The sequence below is a fragment of the Mus musculus genome, chromosome 2 (assembly GCF_000001635.26).
Source record: "Mus musculus strain C57BL/6J chromosome 2, GRCm38.p6 C57BL/6J".
Classification (NCBI taxonomy): domain Eukaryota; kingdom Metazoa; phylum Chordata; class Mammalia; order Rodentia; family Muridae; genus Mus; species Mus musculus.
Window position 1 is genome coordinate 30344309 of NC_000068.7, and position 19363 is coordinate 30363671.

The following is a 19363-nucleotide window of genomic DNA, read 5'->3' on the forward strand; positions in this document are numbered from 1 at the left end:
AGGGAGGTGGCTGACTTTCAGTACCTGCCCATTTAGTCGTAGCAGCCTGTCAGGACAGGCACACAAGGGAGAGTCTAGGTCTCAGTGTACAGTTCTTCCTGCTGTGGAGCCCCAGCATGCCCACTGGGACCATCTAAAATAAAACATGGCCATACTAGGTGCTCCTAGAATCAGGCTGATGTAGGGCTCCCTGCCTGCCAGGTAAAACCTCCAAGGGGTAGATGCTCTTTTGCCCCGTAACTGTTGGTTACTGAAGCTTACCCGCTCCCTGACAGGCAAACCACTATTGTCCCATGGGTCCAGGGTTAGGGACGGACATTTTCCTTACGAAGAGTGTTGTGAAATTGTATGCGCGGAACACTGGGACCTGGGATGCTGTAGGACTTTTCCTCTGCTCTGTATGTGGAGCAGCCAGTGCCATGGCTCCATGCAGCCTTACCCCAAGAGGCCAATGAAGTCTTCCATCCACTTTCAGGGTGGCTCATGGACTGAGATCCTGATTCGCACACAAAGGATTTATTTGCCAGAGAGCAAGCAGACAGGCAGAGGTCAGAATGTTAGTTAGAAACTGAAGGAATGACTGCTGTAGCCACTGTGCCCAGCCAGAGCCATGAGGGAAGTGGGAGGCAGCACTTGGTGCTGCTGCTCTGGCTGACCCTTCTGGTTTCCTGCCACACTCCTAGCCCTGCCTGTGTGCTGCTGTCCCCCTCAACCTTCCACAGCCAGAAGGCAGATGTTCTTTCATGCCAAGAGCATCCATCCCCAGCATATCCTGGGCCCATGGTGGTGTCAAATGTAGTGACCCTTCTGCCTTAAGGGAGCTGGGAAGCCTGGGGTGTGCAGGGTTGCAGGTCAGAAGCAGGACTAGCAGAGGGGCCTGGGGCCATTCTGTCTTGTGGGCTCTTTAATAGCTGAATGACGGGCACAGCCAGAAAAGGGTTAGGTCCCTTATCCTAAGCAGCTCTGTGGCCAGCAGACGACTCTAAGTGGCAGAGCCTGGGAAGGGGCTGCTTAGCTGAGAAGTTCCAGGTAGGTGACAGGAACCTTGCCCTTCTTGTTGCCTCTCTCACCAATGAGCCAGTCGGGATCCATGCCTGGCAGGCTGTAGACAGTGATGAGCTGTTGGAGGAGAGAAGAAACTTATGCCCTAGACATGGGTGGGCCTAGTCCCAGGACTAAGCCAGGCTAAAGCTGCTACCTCCCAGTGAGAGATGTCACTTCAGGGCTGTACTGGGCCATAGACATTAGGGACTGCTCCTGCAGACCTATAGTCACTTCCCCTGACTCCCACAGCTCCTCCCCAGGGTCCAGGGGTTCCATGAGAGTGAGCAGAGTTGTGCAGATTCAGTGTCCCTGGTCCGTCCAGCTCTTCCTGCCCCTCAGGACCAACCTCATCAGCCAGCAGGGCCAGCTCACTGCTGTCAGCTGCCTCGTAGTCGTAGAGCACCCGGGCCTTTCGAGTCCCACTGGCTGGGGGAGCCACCTCCTCCAGGCAGAGGGCTGCCTCTTCTGGAGGGGCCAAGACAGCCCCAGTAGGTACCACAGGCATGGTGGCCGCAGTGGTGGTAGGTGAGGTGCTGCTCAGGGGTGGGGAGGCAGGCTCTGTGGTGCCCACGAAGGTGCCTGGAAATCTAGAGAGGAGGGTGTCTCAGCAGCCATCACTAACCTGTGAGAGCCCCACATACTCTACAAGACAGACCAGACACTGGCCCATTTTACACACAAGGAGGCCCAACCCTCAATAACTTACATGGCACCCTGGGAGCTGGCAGCACGAGGGAAAAAACAAAATAGAGGAAGCTGAGATAGTCCCACCTGCTTGTCCCTGCCCACCTCCCTGGCACAAAGAAACCACTGTGAGCCCCTGGAGACTCTGATCTCACCACATGAGGTGCCCACATGAGGTTCTAGGCAGAGCCTCCAGTCCAACCTCATGTATCATGAGGTTTTCTGAGCTCAGAAGAGAAGGCCCTTGGCCAGAAGCATTGGGCCACTCACTGGGTCTGGGAGATAGGGGGCCTCAGAGACCTGGGTCCAGCCACACCTGCCTAGCTGTTTCTGCAGATCCAGCATGTGGCGGTAGCACTGTGCATAGTAGGTTGTCTGAGACTTGACGAACTCATGGAGGCAGCGAAGGTGGTTCACCTGGAAAGAAGGTCTCCAGCTAACCTCTGGCCTGAGTATGGCTTGTCCCCATCCGCACTCTGCCATCATTGGGTTGGGGTGGGATGCCCAGTCTGTGGGCTGGTTCTGTGGCCTCTGCTTGTGACACAACCCAGTGGCACACAAATGTAGGACTCACATGAGTACTGCTGATCCCCTCCAGCAGGAGACGGGTCACTTCTGCCTGCCGGTCAAACTCTGTCTGCGCCACTCGAAGCTCCTGCTCAGCCTAGGCGGGGAAGGCAGTCATGAGAGCAGTGCCCCCTGCATCCTTTCCACCAGCCTTCCCTCTGCCCTCCAGGAACACAGATGCCTGCCCTACCCACAGCTCTGCACCTATAACCTATATCCAGAGGAGCCAGAGCCATTTGGAACCTGTGGGTAGCTGCAGTGTCAGACCCTCCCCAGTCTGACAGAGTAGAATCTATCAGGAGATGCTGCTACCTAATGTGCTATGGGACAGCCATTCCCCGTAGGGGGAATTGGGATCCCCAACCAGTACCCCAGTGAGTTTAAAGCTAAAGACTCCATTTAGAGCAGCAGTTATGTCTGGGCCCCTACCCTCTACCTTCTGGACCTTATCCCCCAGTTTCCTAAACCCCAACTCACCTTGTCGACTTCATCGTTCCAAAGCTATGGAGACCAGAAGAGCACCAGGCAGCAAGGAAGGCAAGGTGGGCACTGGTGAGTGGAAGAGCAGGGACAGCCAGAGGCCAAAGCCTGTGCCTGCTCCAGCTCCCAGGGACCCAACCTCTGCCCACCCTATCTTGCACAACCCACCCCAGCCCAACCAGGAGCTGAGGCTGGAACAAGGTTTGGTGTAAGGGCAGGGAGGTGGCACGCATCCCTCTAGCATGCTGCATGCAGGGCCAGCCAGCTGCAAGTCTTGCTTGTACTTTTCCTATGCCTCCCCCAACTCTGAGTGGGTCTTAGAGACCGAATGTCCCCACCCCACCCTGACTCCTGCTTGGAGGCAGGACAGGACAAGTGACCCTGGGCCAGTCACTGAACCTTTCTGTCCTCCGGCAGAGGAAGGCAGCCTCGGGCCAGAGTCACACTTGGGGTCAGTGGCAAAAGAAAAAAACAGGGCAGCCTCCACCCTCCGGGATGTTTCTCCTTCCACTCGGCCCAGGGAGGGGAGCGGGAAGTGTCATCCAGAGTCTAGGGAAGAAAAGCCCCCCTCCCCCCACCATGACTTAGGAGACCCAGTTTATGGTCATTTGTGGAAATCTGGCCTAGGACAACACCCTGACACATGGACAGTTGAACTGGGCCAGCAGAATGCACAGCCCACAGTGAGCACCATTGTCGTGTGCCCTGTTGGAGGGCTAGTTAACAGGCCAGAGCATTGACATCTCAAAGACAATGGCCAGCCATGGAATGACAGCACAAATCACACAGTGGCATGCTCAGAAGAGGAGCAGAGGGGTCAGATGGCCTGTGCGGGAGTTTCACCCAGGGCATAGGGTGAGAGGTGTGGCTGGCCAACCCCCCACAGTCAATAGACACCTACTAACTCAACCAGTCTACTCTGCCAGCCTAGCCTGCCTTCCTCCATCTTACCTCTGACCTGCTCCTCAGGCTGACCTCCCACCTGCTTTCCAGGAGCTTCCGAGGCCATCTAGTTTGCAACCTACCATGGTGCTAAGGCAAGAGTCTGAGACAGGAAGCCAGACCTAGGCGGCCCCCCTCTTTCCTCAGGGTCCCCCCAGACCCATAAGGAGGCTGGAGTGCTGTGACTTTGTGGGAGAAAGTGCAGAATGGAAATTTCCTCAGGTTCCCTAGAGGTGGTACTGTGCTGTCCTAAGGACACGAAGGGGTTTTTCTGGACAGCTAGTCAAAATATCTTCTACCTTGCCTAGGGAGAAGCCAGTCCAGCCTGCCTGCTGGACCAGACAGGGCCACATGGAGTTGTCACTTCCCTGTTCTGAGCTGCACCTCAGCCCCTCAGGGCAACCTGCAACATGAGCAGGACCCTTTGCCTCACCTGCTGTCTTCTGGTTCTGCGCTGGCAGAGCCAGTGACAAGAGCTGTGGGCCAAGGAGGCCAGGGTGGGGCAAGGAATGGCAGGAGGGTTGCTTACCGCGGAGGCGCTGGCCGATAGAATGTAATTACGAGGTCTAGTCTCCTGAAAGTCAGGCACCGTCTGGCAGGGAACAGAGTTCATGGGGAGAGGGGTCACCCTGGGCCAGGACCAGTGTTGAGGCCAGGAGGTGGCCCCAGGGTCTCCTATAAGGAGATGCAAGAAACCCTGGCCCCTGGGACAAGAGGAAAGACAGATACAACACAGACCCTCTGCCCACTCCAGCCAGCTGGAGATGAGACGGGCTTAGGGGCTCAATGGGTCCAAATTGAAGATCCATTGGACAGATGTGCTGGGAGCCCAAGGAACCCACAGGCTAGGCCTGCCCCTCTTCTGGGTCTCAGGCACACAGAGAGGCCCAACAGGTGCGCAGCCCTCCCCACCACAGCTCTCTCCAGCTCAGAACTTCACCACGCTGTTTCTGGCTCCTCCGTCAAGGCCAGATCCCTCCCCACAAGAGTAGATAGATGGATGCATGGGTGGACAGTGACAGGCTTTTAACATTTGCAAGAAGCTGCCTCACAGGCCAATGCCTGCATCCCCACAAACCAGAGACTCTGCAGCCAATTGCAAAAACCCGAGGGCATGCCCTGGGCTGGCCGCAGCACCTGGGCCCTCGGGCGGGATGGGCGAACTGGAAGCAGCACAGCACATGGGACGGGTATACTCACATCGCCCTCACACTGAGCCAAGTTACCCAAAGCAGAAGGGAAAGGAACAAAAACAAGAGAGTTAGTAAGTCCACAGCAGGGGGAGCAGGCACAGCCAGACCCCTCAGGAGTCCTGGGGAGCAGGCCCTAGGGACACTGCTCATACCTCATGTGACTCACAGGCCCAAGGCCCTCTGGGCCCCAAGGGGAAGCGGTTACCCTGCAGTGACTAAGGAGAGGCAAAAGTGACAGGGAGTGTGACAGGGAGTGGGGCTGCTCTGCACAAGTGATCCCAAGAGCCATACTCTCTTCACATATGGACGAAGCACACTGGTGACCCGGGACCCTGTTATGGCTCTCGCCAGAGGCAGTGTCAGCCCCAGTGAGCACAGTGACCATGCTGTAGGGAGGAAGGGTAGAATGGTGGCGAGTTACAGGCAGTGGAGAGCCCAGCAGGCTCGCCTAGCCTGGCCCACCTTTCTTCAGCTGAGAGGCTGAGAGGCATAGGAGTTTCCCTAACAGACCCTGGGTCTAGGACTTTCCTTCTCAGGACCCATGTTGGCTGTTAGATCCCTTACACCCTTAAGCAGCCTGCATACCAAGACAGTGCCTGACCCTTCTGATGCAACCTGTCCCATCCTGGTTGGTGTAGGAGAAGCAGGCCGGCCCAGGCCTGTGTGGGCTATGGGGGCTGGCCAGCTCTAGTGCTCTCCACAGCCTAGGGGAATCTAAGCATAGGGCACTGTGTACCCCATGTTCAAGCAGCAGGTGGAGAGTTAGTGAGGGAGCCATGCCCAGGCAGGGACAGGCTGAGCACCCATGGAGGCAGGAAAGGCATGCAAGAATTCCATCTAATGTCCTAGAGGCTTGCAGAGTGCCCAGCCCAGTTACAGGCACTGTGAGTCTGCCCACCTCATACATGTCTGTCTAGAGCCACTAGAGTTCCCTGGGGTGGGGACAGAGACCATGACCTGACCAGGCAGCGCAGTCTAGCCCCAGCCAAGGAGGAAGAGCATGCTAAACACCAGGTCCCTGCACACTCCACCCCAGTGCCTGGAAGCAAGGAGGGGCAGGAGTACTTACCGTGGCTTTGGCTTCGGCTGCCTTGGCCTTCTTTAGCCGGGCTTTGCAGGCATCCAGGTCAAGACGCCGGTTCTGCAGGAGCCGCCTCTCCTTCTGCAGGGATGACAGGGACAGTGAGACGGGCCAGACCTGGCCAGACCTGACCAGAGACCCCTGGCAAACTGAGAACCACAAATGGAAAGTCATTCTTGGTCACTCAGCCTGCAGGAGCCACCTTTATGGAGGTCTGGATTCCCTCCCTGCCTGGGATGAAAACCTATGTGTAGAGTTCGGAGGAGCGGCCCCAGACTCCTCACCGAAATCGTTTTCCAGTCCCCCTCTAGGAAGTTCCGCAGGGGTGTGAGGAAGCTGAGGGAGGCAGTGTGAATGAAATCCCGCTCTGCTGCTCCGAGGCGCTTCTCAGCTTCTGACACCTTGATCAGCGTCTTCCCTGGCAAGAGAGTTGTAGGGTGAGAAAGAGGCAAACACCAGCCACTCCACCTCCAACAGGGCTACCAAGCAAGGATAGGCAACCTACAGAGTTGCCAACCTGAGACAGACAGACGAGCTGCACACCTAACAAGACACATGGACAGGGGCTACTGGCATGGCTGGGGTGGAGCCTTGCCTTGTAGGCAGGGCATGAGACCTGGTGTCTCAAGAACACACACAAGACTGGGGAGTTCCAGCATGAGAAAAAGGAGTTTGACAATTATCCCTCAAGTCACACCAACTGAACACAGCTATCAAAGATATCAACTTCCAGACCCTGGAAATTGTTCAAGGCACAAAAAACAAATGAAGAAACATTTTTTGAATAGCTAGTAGACCCTGGTAAGATCAAGTGGCATTAGCCTGGGCATGTGCCATCTCTCTCTGGTCAGGCCTGGACAGGCAGGAGACCTGCCTAGTGATAAGAGCACCCCCCTGCCCCACCAGAACTGAACACAATGCAGAAAAGTCAAAGGCATCCTGGATACCTCTAAGCAAGCATTCCTGTGGTATGTCTGAGACAGGCTGGAGAGCGCACCAGCCACTTCCCACCACTAGCTGACTAGGAAGCCTTGCCCCCTAGAGGCAAAAGCTAGCTGGATCTGTAAACTGCTCACCCTTTAGACAGTTTCCCAACTCACACACACTCACTTCCTGGGAAAGTCTCAGGGGATGGAGATACTTAAGAACAACCTCTGACCAATGCTGGCTGGCCACTAACATGTGCTGACCCAGGCACGACTCCCTGGGAGTAACCTTGAAACAAGAAGAGCAAGCAAGCAGTGAAGCCAGGCGATGGTGGCACACGCCTGTAATCCCAGCACTTGGGAGACAGAGGCAGGTGGATTTCTGAGTTCGAGGCCAGCCTGGTCTACAGAGTGAGTTCCAGGAAGGACAGCCAGGGCTACACAGAGAAACCCCGCCTGGAAAAACCAAAAAAAAAAAAAAAAAAAAAAAAAAAAAAGAAGAAGAAGAAGAGGAGGAGGAGGAGGAGGAGGAGCAGCAGCAGCAAGCTGGGAATGGCGGGCAGACCTCTAACCTCATCAACTGTGAGGCTTGAGTCTGGACAATCCAGAGTTAGAGGCCATTCTGGGCAAATCAGGAAGACCCTGCCTCAAAAAAAGAAAAACAAAAACAAAAACAAAAAGACTTATATAAATCCAACACCTCAATAATTACATTAACTGGACTAATAAGCATGCTAATGAAAAGGTAATGAATATTAGAATGGATAGTTAAAAGACTAAACAAGGGCTGGAGAGATGGCTCAGTGGGTAAGAGCACCTGACTGCTCTTCCAAAGGTCCGGAGTTCAAATCCCAGCAACCACATGGTGGCTCACAACCATCTGTAACAAGATCTGACTCCCTCTTCTGGTGTGTCTGAAGACAGCTACAGTGTACTTACATATAATAAATAAATAAATCTGAAAAAAAAAAGACTAAACAATATTGTCTATACTCAACGCTATTGGCTAGAGCCACACTTGAGGTTTTATGATAGAAACTGACTGAGAAGAGCAGGAAAAGATGCCGTGCAAAGACGGCAGTGGACAGCTGAGTAGCCAAAGAGGCCATCAGGCAAAATGGACCTTACTCGGCCTCCCAAGTAGTGAGGGCACAGCTTATACCCCGCTGGCTACATGGTGATTGAGAATAACACAGTCAATCCAGGGCTGGCCACGGTGTCACTCAGTAACTGCTGCACCAGCATGGGGACCTGAATTCAGACCCCCGGCACCTACATACAACTCAGGGCAATGACATGCATCTATAACCTTACTACAGATGGCAGTGGAGACAGGAGACTGTCTGCCAAGAAAGCAGGATGAATGAGCTACAGGGTAAGAGCGAGAACAGTGGAGGAAGATATGCAAGCCTGACTTCTGGCCTCCACAAGCATGCACCCGCACACCAATCCATCAGGAAGACAAGCGTAAGGACCCAACACCGACTGCAGGAGAAAAGACTGTGCAACAAACAGCTGGGAAGGCCCTGCTCTTTCTCGATAGCCATGTAAGACAGTTAGAAAGAGCATGCCGTCAGCAGCGGCCCTTCCTGAACAATGCTTTACCTGGTAACACATAATATAAACACACACCAATCCCCTCACAGGTCATATACTAGGCCAGAGGTTCTCAACTTGCAGGTAGAGCCCCAGGGTCAAATGACCTTTTCACAGGTCACCTAAGACCATCAGAGAACACGGGGATTTACATTGCGATTCATAACGGTAGCACAATTACAGCTATGAAGCAATGAAAGTAACGTTATGGTTGGGGTCAGCACATCTGGCACTGTATTAGAGGCTCTCGGTGTGAGGAAGGTTGAGCAGCACTAGTGTAGCCCAGGAACAAAGTCGAATTTTAAACTCCAGGCTGAAGATCAAACAGCGGACTGCCAATAGATATAAAGCCACAGAGCTGCCTGGAAGAACAAGCCAGCAGCCCAGGCTTATGGGATGCTAGACACAAGCCACAGATGCCGTCAAGCCTAGCAGCACCTTATCAATGTCTGATAGAGCTGCAGCCCCGAAATTTCTCAAAAGGCTGGATATGGAGCTGAAGCAATGGGAGACACACCAAAAAACATGTTACTGGTAGTCTGAGCTGAGCACCAGGACTGATCATAAAAGGGAGACATTTGGATGAAGTAGAGATGTTTGTACAACTCTAAATTCACCGGCGTGTGTGTGTGTGTGTGTGTGTGTGTGTGTGTGTGTGTATGTATGTATATATATATGTACACACACACACACACACACATGTAAAGTATATTTTATGGTCTGTAAGATATATTTGAATATAATTCAGAAGCGAAGGAAGAGAGACAGAGGAGGCTCGTGACTGACAGCTGGCAGCCTAACACAGATCTGCTAGGTGATGGCAGATGAGTGCTGAGCTGGAATCCAGAGCATGGGCTGTTCGTCCAGAGGACCAATGTGCAGTTCTCAGCTCTCATGCTGTCGAGGTCACACAGCCTGGAACTCCAGGTCCAAGGGAACCGATGCCCTCTTCCAGCCTCCCTGGGCACCAGGCACACAAGTGGTACGTACACATATGCATGCAGGCAAAACGCCCACACACAGAAGACTAGATCATTTCTTTAAAGTTAGGTTGCAGAGTACAGAGGATCCTACTGAGAGGCACAGGCCAGGCCTGGGGAGATGCTCAGTCAGGAAGGTGCGTTCCACACAGGCACGAGGACCGGAGTCAGTGCCCAGAACACATGTACAGAAGGGGCGGTGACATGGCATTGGGACCTCAGTGTTCCCCAAGTAGGGACAAGGTGGATCCAAAGGCTTACTGGCCGGCCAGCCGAGGTCTAGCCAGTGAGTAAAGACCATGTCCTAGTTCCTAGTAAGAGAAAAGATGCCGAAGGTTGGACCTCCGGCCTCTACACACATGCACACATGAGCACACATGCCGACACACAACCTAGGGCTGGCACAAAGCTCAGGCTAAAGTGCTTGCCCAGCATCCATAGAACCCCAGGTTCCAACTCCAGCACCACAGAAACAACACACACACACACACCACACATACACACACACAACACACACACATACACACACACACTCACCACACATACACACACACACTCACCATACATACACACACACACCACACACACCCCATACACATATACACACACACACTCACCACACATACACACACACACACATACGCACACACCCCCACATACACACACACACCACACACACACATACCACCCCCCCAACCCCAAACACACACACACACCACACAGGCACCTTGCACACACACTCACCACACTTCACACATACATCTAAACTGGTTAAGGTAGGATTCATTCTTTTATTCTCTTCTACACCCACAGAAGAGCTTACATTTAGCATAAACTCAGGTCATCTGTATAACTTTAAACAGAGGAAGTTGGCCTGACAGCCTCCGCCCTCAATCCCAGCATTCGCGGTCAAAGCCCCTGGAGCTCTGGGATTTAAGGCCAGCCCTAAATAGCAAAACCTAGTCCAAAGTGAGAAAGAGGGGGAGGGAAGGCAAGGAGGTGGAACTTCAAAAGCTAGAGACAGTGAGTGCCCCACACACAGTCTACTCACCGTAGGGAGTGCTGGGGCCCAGCTCGCTGGCTGCCTCCGCCATGTACTGAGCCAGCAGCTCCCCATTGGTGACTCTCGAGGGCACCTTTCTGTCCAGCTTCTCATATAGGAACTCCTCCACTCGAGCACCTGTAGGGAGATAGCAGTCAAAACCACAGGGCTCTCTGGTCTAAGCCAAAGATGACAGGCAGTGAGAGAACACACCCCGGACAGCCCTACCCCCACCCCAGCATCTGCACTGAAGACTTCCAGGATGCCAAGGCCCAAAGACATAAAATAACAGCTCCAAGTCTCACAGAGCTGAAGTCAGCACCTCCTTGTCTCCCCTATTTGAACAGGATTTATGGTGTGTAGCTGTGGTCCTGAGCCTGATGGGTGCCCACCTGCCTCTGCCCCGCACCCACTCACTGGGGTTGGGCTGCAGCAGCACCTCGGTCTGCCTCAGGATCCGCTCTGTCCAGTTCTTGGTGCTGTCTGCCCGAGCTAGGAGGTTTTCAAAGTGGGCGTCAAGCTCCGTCTTCTCAGCCTGGCCAAACTTCTCCTCTGTGAACTGGGAAGAAGTGCAGGCGAGGGCCTGGGTCAGAACCTCTCACAACCCACCCTGGGTCTTGCTTGCCTTTTTCTAGGGTGAGGGGGTGGTTAAGTCAGGATTGAGGCTCCTGGAAACCCCATAGCATCTCTGGTCCCTCTCTCCACAAAAACATGTGTGCTTTCAGTGAGTGTGAGCCCTGAGGAAACGGTCACCAGGGAGGCAACTTGGTAGCAAGTCCTTAGGGAACAGATGGGGCACAGAGCAAGGGTCTCCATGGGAAAGAGGGGCTAGGACAGAGAACAGAAAGAATCTAGGTTCTAGCTTACAGAGACCCTATTCATGCCTCAGTTCTGTTCACTGAACTCTATGACACTGAGAGAGGGCTTTGCCTCTCTGTGCCTCAGCTTCTCCTTTAAAACAGATAGTAAAAATGCTTCTCATAGGCTACAGAGGGGAAGACAGAAGAGATGTGGGTTAGACACGAGGGGGCTGGCAACTGAGCTTGTGCCCAGCGTGAATACACACACTGCTGATGGGCAGTGTGTCTAGGGAGGGAGTGTGGGGAGGGAGCTAAGCCAAATGTTTGGCTTCTGGGTGTGGCAAACAGAGAACAATGCCAGCCCACCAGAGCCAGCAGCTGAGTGTACCCAGAATCTGGCAGGTCACACGGGTCCCCCATCAGAGCTGGCTGGAGCCATGTGGGCCACCTAGGAATAATGGGAAACTGGTCCAAGTCCTGGCCATCTAATGTCGAAAAGCCCAGGAACAGATATCCCCCAAGCAAAGGCTTTTTCCAGCCAGGTGACCAGGCTTGCCCCAGGTCATTGGCCAGCAGCAAAAGGTGAAATCTGCTCCAGGTGTAAGATAAGGAGCACACTGTACAGCCTGGGGCACAGAGTCTCTGCAGTATTGGAAGCAAGCAGGGTCAAGCTTCCCATTACACAGATATGACCACTGAGGCCAAGCAAAGGGCTATGCTGGAGTCAGGGTTTAGGGGGCAGGAGGCTCTGCAGAGCCACTGCCTGGGATGAATCATACAGAGGCCGGCCAAGGAGCCACCAGGTCTCTCAGTAGCTATCAATTATGCAGCAGGCCCTGGGCTTCTCCCCGCTTTAAGCCTCCCTCCTCCCTCTAACCCTCCCTCCTCCCTCAGCTCCCTGTGCAGCTCAGCCTCTCCCTGTCTTCACAGTCCCTTCCTGTCCGTCCCTTCGTGTGGTCCTAACTCTCCAAGGACCCAAATCCTAGCAGGTCCCAGCCCTCCCAGAGCACCCAGCCCTCTGAGGCTGTGATGAGTCCCACTTTCCAGCTGAGGAAAAGGACCAGAGAGGCGGCAGCAGCTCCCTGGGCCTCAGTTTCTCCCTGGAAAGCAGCTAAAACCCACCTCACAGAACAGCCAGCCAGCGTAGAGCATGGGTTTAACAGTTTTCGTTTTGGAAATTCTGGGAATGGAACCTGGAGCCTCAAATGTCCTGGAGTAGAAGACTCCTGCTGAGCCACACCCAGCCCAGGGGTAGTGTTAGCCAGTGTCATCACTTATAAAGTCTCCCCGTGGTGTCATGGAGTGGGGGGGGGAGGGGGGGCGGAAGCTGCCAAACATACAGGTTCACATGTTTACTGGGTTTTCCTGAGCCCTGGGCATCCACTTTGACCCACTGCTTCCTGCTCGACTTGGGTGAGGGTGAAGCCCTGGCGATGGTACCTGTCACTGCTAAGCTCCTCAGCAGGGTGGCGCCCATACCCACCCACAAGCATAGCATTCCTACTACTCTGGCGTGCTGTGTGGCCTCCCTGCCCTGATGAGGCCACTCTGCCCCTGGCGCCTGCTTCACAGTCTTTGGCTGTTTCGGACACAACTCTGGGGCCCTCTATGAGGGACGCCACCCTGAAAAAAAATCACTCTTGGAGAAGGGATCTTGTCCTTAGGTTTCAAGTTGGGGAGGCCTTGCTCCCTTTGGGATGCAGGTGAGATGAGTCTCTCAAAATTATCACTGGTCCACACAGGGAATGTGTGCTTGTGTGTCCTGGTGCCTGGCACAGGGACACTGACCCATCGGAGCTGTTACACCTTAGTAATAAAGAACACCTCCATCTTCCTGATGCCTCCCTCCCATGGTAGACGCGTCTCTAGGTCACACTACAGGTGCCTGCCGCCTCTGCTACCTAGTGCCTTGTCTTCAAAGGGGAAGGGGATGGTGCCTGAAACAGTCCAAGGCAGTTACCAGCAAAATGGCATCAGCAGGAGGGTGGGTGTGTGGAGCACAGAAAGTCTCTATTTATAACACTCCCAGCTCCCTCCTCCACCCCAGCCTGGGCCTGGGCCCTGGCTGCAGCTCCAGTGTGACCTGTGTGCCTGCCCCTATCAGGCAGAGTGAGGCCTGGAAGCTGTATGCCACCACTACCTCCGAGTCCTCTCTGTGGGCCTGGCCAGGTCAGATGGCAAGACCCAGCAGTGACAGGAAAGCTGCAGATCAGGTTCTTCCCAGATGTGTGAGATAGTGTGGTTGCCATGCCAACCCTGGGACAGGCTTTCCCCCTCATGCAAGAGACAGAGGAGGCTCAGAGGCCCTCGTATTCTCTCTAGTGCTGGGGTTGCCCACCAAGCTTGGACAGGGAGTGGCAATCCGCACTGGGACACTCAGCCTCAGGGGAGACCTGTGCTTTCTAGTAAACACGACCACATGGGCCTCTGAGGGGGAGAGGAGGAGGCTGCGCCTAGCAGGTCAACAAGGGCAGCATACAGAACTTATTCCTGGGGTACTGAGATGGGTTAGACCAGGGGTACAGAAACCTCAGGAACCCCACCCCCGGCCTTGGAGCAGACAGGGCCTCCCAGCTGAGCCTCATACCTGCTTTACAGAAGGCAGAGTGAGGCTCAGATGGCTTGTCCAAGGTCACTGCAGGATGCACAGGTGCACTTAGCCTCAGCAACTGCACTTGCAGCCAACCCAGGAAAGAGGGCCACTCACCCCATTTCTCAGAGCGAGAAACAGAGGCCCTGAAGTAAAGCTCTCCTGTCCCCCAAGGTCATGAGGAGCATTACCATCCATATCCTGACTCCAGCCTTTTGCTGAGACATGAATTCGCCTCAGTTTCTCTTTCTTCTACCAAATGTTTAGGACTTGTTCCAATATCAGCATTACCGGCCTGGACAGAACCCAAAGAGCCTGCCAGATCCTAGCCTTCTGACATCCTTTAGGCCTGGGAAGTAAAAGGAAACAAGCCTCCCGCAGAGCAGAAAGGAAATAACTCCTGGCTTCCGGCCTGACTCCCCAAGCGTGTGAAAGGGACTGGATGCAACCATTAGCACCAACCTGCCCATTGCACGGGTATGGAGACTGAGGCTCGCAAAAGAGATTGGGGTATTTTTGTGTGGCCCTCAACCTGCCAGCCTGGCCTGGGGCGGGGGAGGGGAGGAAGGCAGACTAGTGCAGAGAGGCCTGAACCACCCAGTGGGCATCCACCTCCCGGGCTGTGCAGGCACCAGGGCAGTGGGCAAACTTGTCAGTGTAAACGGGCACTGCCAGGCGCCCAGGCACCGGAGCCCAGGCCCCCATGGGTTCCGGGCCATAGTGGGGTGCAGCTGACCTCGCTGGGAGCTCCCCTGAGCAGCTCGGGGACAAGAGAACAGGGGCCCTAGCTGTACCCAGAGCGCACAGCCGCTGCTGCAGGAAAGGGGCTCCTGCTGCAGAGAGCCTGCCCGCCCGCCCGGGGCGCGCTCCACATCCGGGCCCCATGAGCGGCGTCGTGCCAGGCCTCACCTGCACCGCCCGAGTGAAGAAGATGCCCGCGTCCGACGCCAGCTTCTTCATGTTGAAGTCCATGGCGCGCCCGTACGCAGGGCCGCCACGCCGGCCCCAGAGCAGCCGGCAGCCCCCCGCCCCGCCTCACGCACCCCGCCGCACCCCGCCCACCTGCTGCCTGCGCCCGCCCTCTGCGCGCGCGCGTCCGCGGCCGAGCCGAGCCGAGCGCGGGGCGGGGCCAGGCGCGCGGGGCGGGGCTTTGGGGAGCGCTGCTGCCCCTGCCGGCCGCGGGCCCCACCAGCGGGCTGTTCGCTCTAATCAACGTTTTACTAAACCGGTTTCCGTGCACCCTGGAGGTCTCTGCGGATGCACTGTAACACTATACTATTGATTATTTTGGTAATTCATTATGCAAATTTTAGTTTTTTTTTTTTAAATAGTTGGGAATATATTCGTTTAAAACAGGGTCTCTCCAGGCCCCTCCTGGCCTAGAACGCCAAATGTAGACCAGGCTGGCATCCAATTCACAGAAACTTCTGCTGGGATTAAAAGTGTGCACCACATCTACCCGTTTTTGTTTTTGTTTGCTTTCCTGTTTTCATTTTTTCCCCCTCTGTGTGTGGCTGTATATTTGTGTTTGTGTCTGTGTGTTCGCTTGCGTGTGCATGAGCACAGGGTGTCGCCGTGACCATGACATTGCAGGGATACTCGCATCACACTGGCCATGGGAGCCCGCGGCCCATGCTTCTGGAATTTACATGACTTAATTTATTTAGGTTCTCAAGGCTGTACAGTTAAGTTCTTTAACCATGGAGCTGTCTTCCCAAACCTGTTTTTGCTTTTAAATGTTATTTTATGTTTTATTATGAGTGTGTGTTTGCGTGTGAGAGCACATGCATGTGAGACAGGGGACACAGAAAGCTGTAGCATGGATGTGGAGATCAGAGAACAACTTTCTAGAGTCCCCTCTTCTTCTTGTATATGAGTTCTGTAGTCCTGAAGATCAAACTCGGGGCAAGCTCCATGACTCGCTGAGCCATCTCTCCGGCCTCCTTTTATTTTGTTTGTTAATTTTTAAAATGTGTTTATGTGTAAGGGTGTTTTGCTTGCATGTACTATGGATTCTATGTGTGTAGTGCCCTCAGACACCGGAAGAAGGTGTTGGATCCCCTGGGACTGACATTACAGATGGCTGTGAGCCACCATCTGAGAGCTGGGAACAGAACCCAGGACCTCTGAAAGAGCAGCCAGTGCCCTTGACTGCTAAGCCATCTCTCCAGCCCCTCCCTCCTTTTCAGATTTATTTCTGTTTTTATTTGTGTGTATGTGAACACACACCACATGTTTACAGAGACCAGAGGAGGGGGTCAGATCTGGCAGAGCTGCAATTAAAGGCAGCTTTGAGAAGCCTCACACGGAGGCTGGGAACCAAATTCTGGTCCTGTGAAAGAACAGTGTGTGGGCTTGACCTCCGATGCACTTTTGCCTGCTTTGTTGTTGTTGTTTATTGGTTTGGGTTTTTTTGGTTTTGGGTTTGGTCTTTGCTGCAAGGTCTCTCTCCTGCAGCCCAGGCTGCTCTCAAACTTAATACACAGTTGAAGACGGGCACGGCTTCTCCATCTTCCTGTTGGAATCACAGGTGTCGCTTCCTAGCTGTAAATTATGTATGCAGCAGGCACAGGGCACAGAGTGACAACTGGGTGTGTGCCATTTCAGTGGAATAATGAAGGCAAGCTCATTTATCACGCCTGTCGACTTTTGACCCGTCACGAGAACATTCCCTGTCTACATCCTTAGCCGTTTTAAAACATGGGAAATCTGATTAGTCCTTGTCACCCCACCACTGTGCGATAGTGCTCTAATATCAGTCGTCTTCTCTGCCTGTCCCTTGTCCCCCTGTCCCCTGCCACTGTCTTTCCCTTTCCATCACTTTCCCTTTATTTGAACTTTGTCTCTGGTCCCTCTCTCAATTCCTCTCATCATCCTCTCTGGGACTCTGCTTCTAGACATTTACCTGTTTCTTCTGCCAAGGCCTGGTGATAGATAATGCAGGGCCACTAAACTAAGGACAGGCCCTATTGCTTCCTCATCTGGCTGAGAGAAGGATGGACAGGACAGAGAGCTCACAGGCAGGGAGAAGGCTCTCAAGCCAAGCATGAGCCTTCTTAGTTGGGAGGTTCGTAATGACTATTCCTGGTTGTCAACTTACTATATAGAGACTACCCTTACGTTCCGTGACTCTAGAGAACCCTGGCTAATACAAGGTCGAAGTTCGTGTTTCTGCCAGGTGGAGAAAATGGGCTGCTCTAGGACATGAGCATGGCCTGACCTTGAGTGCGGTCGCTCAGTCCCCGGAAGGCAGGAGGACGTCCTGCTTCTACTGCTTCCCCTGTGGCTCAGGGAAGAGGATTTGGTGCCTGACTCCATCTGTTCTTGCTCCTGCTTCAAAGATTCATCTTTTTTTTAAAAAGATTTATTTATTTTTATTATATAGAAGTACAGTGTAGCTGTCTTCAGACACTCCAGAGGAGGGAGTCAGATCTCATTACGGATGGTTGTGAGCCACCATGTGGTTGCTGGGATTTGAACTCAGAACCTTCGGAAGAGCAGTCAGTGCTCTTAACCGCTAAGCCATCTCTCCAGCCCCCAGCAAGCACTTTTAAACCACTGAGCTATCTCTCCAACCCTTCAAAATTTGTTTGTTTCTCTTCTCCTTCTCCTTCTCCTTCTCCTTCTCCTTCTTCTTCTTCCTCTTCCTCTTCCTCCTCTTCCTCCTTCTCCTCCTCTTCCTCTTCTTCTTCCTCCTCCTCCTCCTCCTCTTCTTCTTCCTCCCCCTCTTCTTCCTCCTCTTCCTCTTCAGTCAGGGTCTCACTATGTAGCCTTGGCTACTATACAGACTGGGCTGGCCTAGAACTCACTGAGATTCACATGCTCCTGCCTTCCCAGTCCTGGGATTAAAGGTGTACATCACCACACCTGTCAAAATCTCAGCTTTGGGCTGGAGAGATGGCTCAGTGGTCAAGAGTACTGACAGACTGCTCCTCTGAAAGGTCCTGAGTTCAACTCCCAGCAACCACATGGTGGCTCACAACCATCTGTAATGAGATCTGATGCCCTCTTCTGGTGTGTCTGAAGTCAGCTACAGTGTACTCGTATACATAAAATAACTAAATAATATTAAATAGGGCTGGAGAGATGGCTCAGTGGTTAAGAACACCGACTTCTCTTCCGAAGGTCCTGAGTTCAAACCCCAGCAACCACATGGTGCCTCACGACCATCCTTAATGAGATCTGACGCCCTCTTCTGGTGTGTCTGAAGACAGCTACAGTGTACTTAGATATAATAATAATAAAAAAATCTTTAAAAAAATAATATTAAGTGAAAACCTCATCTTTTCACCCAGAGCTGTTCCTCAGCTGGTCCCTTTGCTTTGTCATCTGTCTGTGCAGGGGTGAACCTGAGCCATCTGGGTGTTTGTTCAGGCATCTGGGTGTTGTCCTAAGAGCAGGCGGGGCCCAGATATGTGGAGTTTGAAAATAAAACAAAACAAAACAAAAAACTTCAGGAGACTGCCAGTCTCCTACCACTGACCTAACATTAACAGGCTCTGTAACTACACACTGGTAACTCACAAGCCCCAAGTGTCTGTGTTCACAGTCTTGTATGCGAAATTGTTCCTCTTTACTCTGTACTTACCAGGATCTGTCTGTAGCTGGCCATAGTGACCATTCAGACAGCATCCAGCTCTGTCCTGTTAAAGCCATTTATAATTGCATGTCTTTATTCAGTAACTCACACTGGCTGAAAAGGATCAGTAACTGGAGGCTGGAGAGATGGCTCAATTGGTAAGCCCAGTGTATTGTTCTTGCAGAGAACTAGGGTTCAATTCCCAGCACCCACAGAATTCCTCTCAGTTGTAACTCCAGTTCCAGGCGATCAGAGGTCGCCCTCTTCTGGCCTATATAGGCACTACTTGCACCTTTTACCAAAAAAGTTCACTTTGGCCTTTATTTTTTTCCCCTGATATTCAAATAATAATTATTTACTAATTTAGAATTTGGATGTAGCTGGGCAGAGTTTCACATGCTTGTATATAATTCCAACACTTCGCCGGGCAGTGGTGGTGCACGCCTTTAATCCCAGCTCTTGGGAGGCAGAGGCAGGCAGATTTCTGAGTTCGAGGCCAGTCTGGTCAACAAAGTGAGTTCCAGGACAGCCAGGGCTACACAGAGAAACCCTGTCTCGAAAAAGAAAGAAAGAAAGAGAGAGAGAGAGAGAGAGAGAGAGAGAGAGAGAAACCCAAAAAACCAAACCAACCAACCAAACAAACAAAAAAAACCCCAATAATTCCAGCACTTCAGGCGATTGGAGGCAGGAGGATCAAGAATTCAAGATCAGCGGGCAGTGCGGTGGTGACACCTGGCTTTAATCCCAACAGAGGGCAGGAGTTCCAGGACAGCCTGGGCTACACAAAAAAAAAATCGCCTCAGAAAATAACAAAACAAAACAAAAAAAACCAAAAACCAACCCAACCAACCAAAACCCC

General features: G+C 53.2%; 1 protein-coding gene across 18 annotated transcripts; it reads right to left on the minus strand.

The window, feature by feature from the left end:
* Nucleotides 1–468: 468 nt before the first annotated feature.
* Nucleotides 469–15050, minus strand: Sh3glb2 (SH3-domain GRB2-like endophilin B2). 18 transcript variants are annotated; one of them, NM_001346806.2, is made up of 13 exons: nucleotides 14835–15008; nucleotides 10953–11094; nucleotides 10545–10673; nucleotides 6276–6409; nucleotides 5980–6072; nucleotides 4918–4929; nucleotides 4247–4309; nucleotides 2773–2796; nucleotides 2303–2392; nucleotides 2045–2145; nucleotides 1751–1765; nucleotides 1391–1631; nucleotides 469–1119 (listed from the first exon to the last, which is right to left on the minus strand). In NM_001346806.2, exons 1-13 carry the CDS (start codon nucleotides 14895–14897, stop codon nucleotides 1012–1014), a joined length of 1215 nt encoding a protein of 404 aa, NP_001333735.1. In that variant the 5' UTR covers nucleotides 14898–15008; the 3' UTR covers nucleotides 469–1011. The 18 variants fall into 18 exon arrangements, 16 of the variants coding, with proteins under 16 accessions (NP_001333735.1, NP_001276638.1, NP_647463.1 ...); XM_011239077.2 differs by having other exon boundaries at nucleotides 501–1119; nucleotides 1999–2145; nucleotides 14835–15050; XM_006497941.4 differs by having other exon boundaries at nucleotides 501–1119; nucleotides 10928–11094; nucleotides 14835–15034.
* Between the last annotated feature and the right edge of the window lie 4313 nt (nucleotides 15051–19363).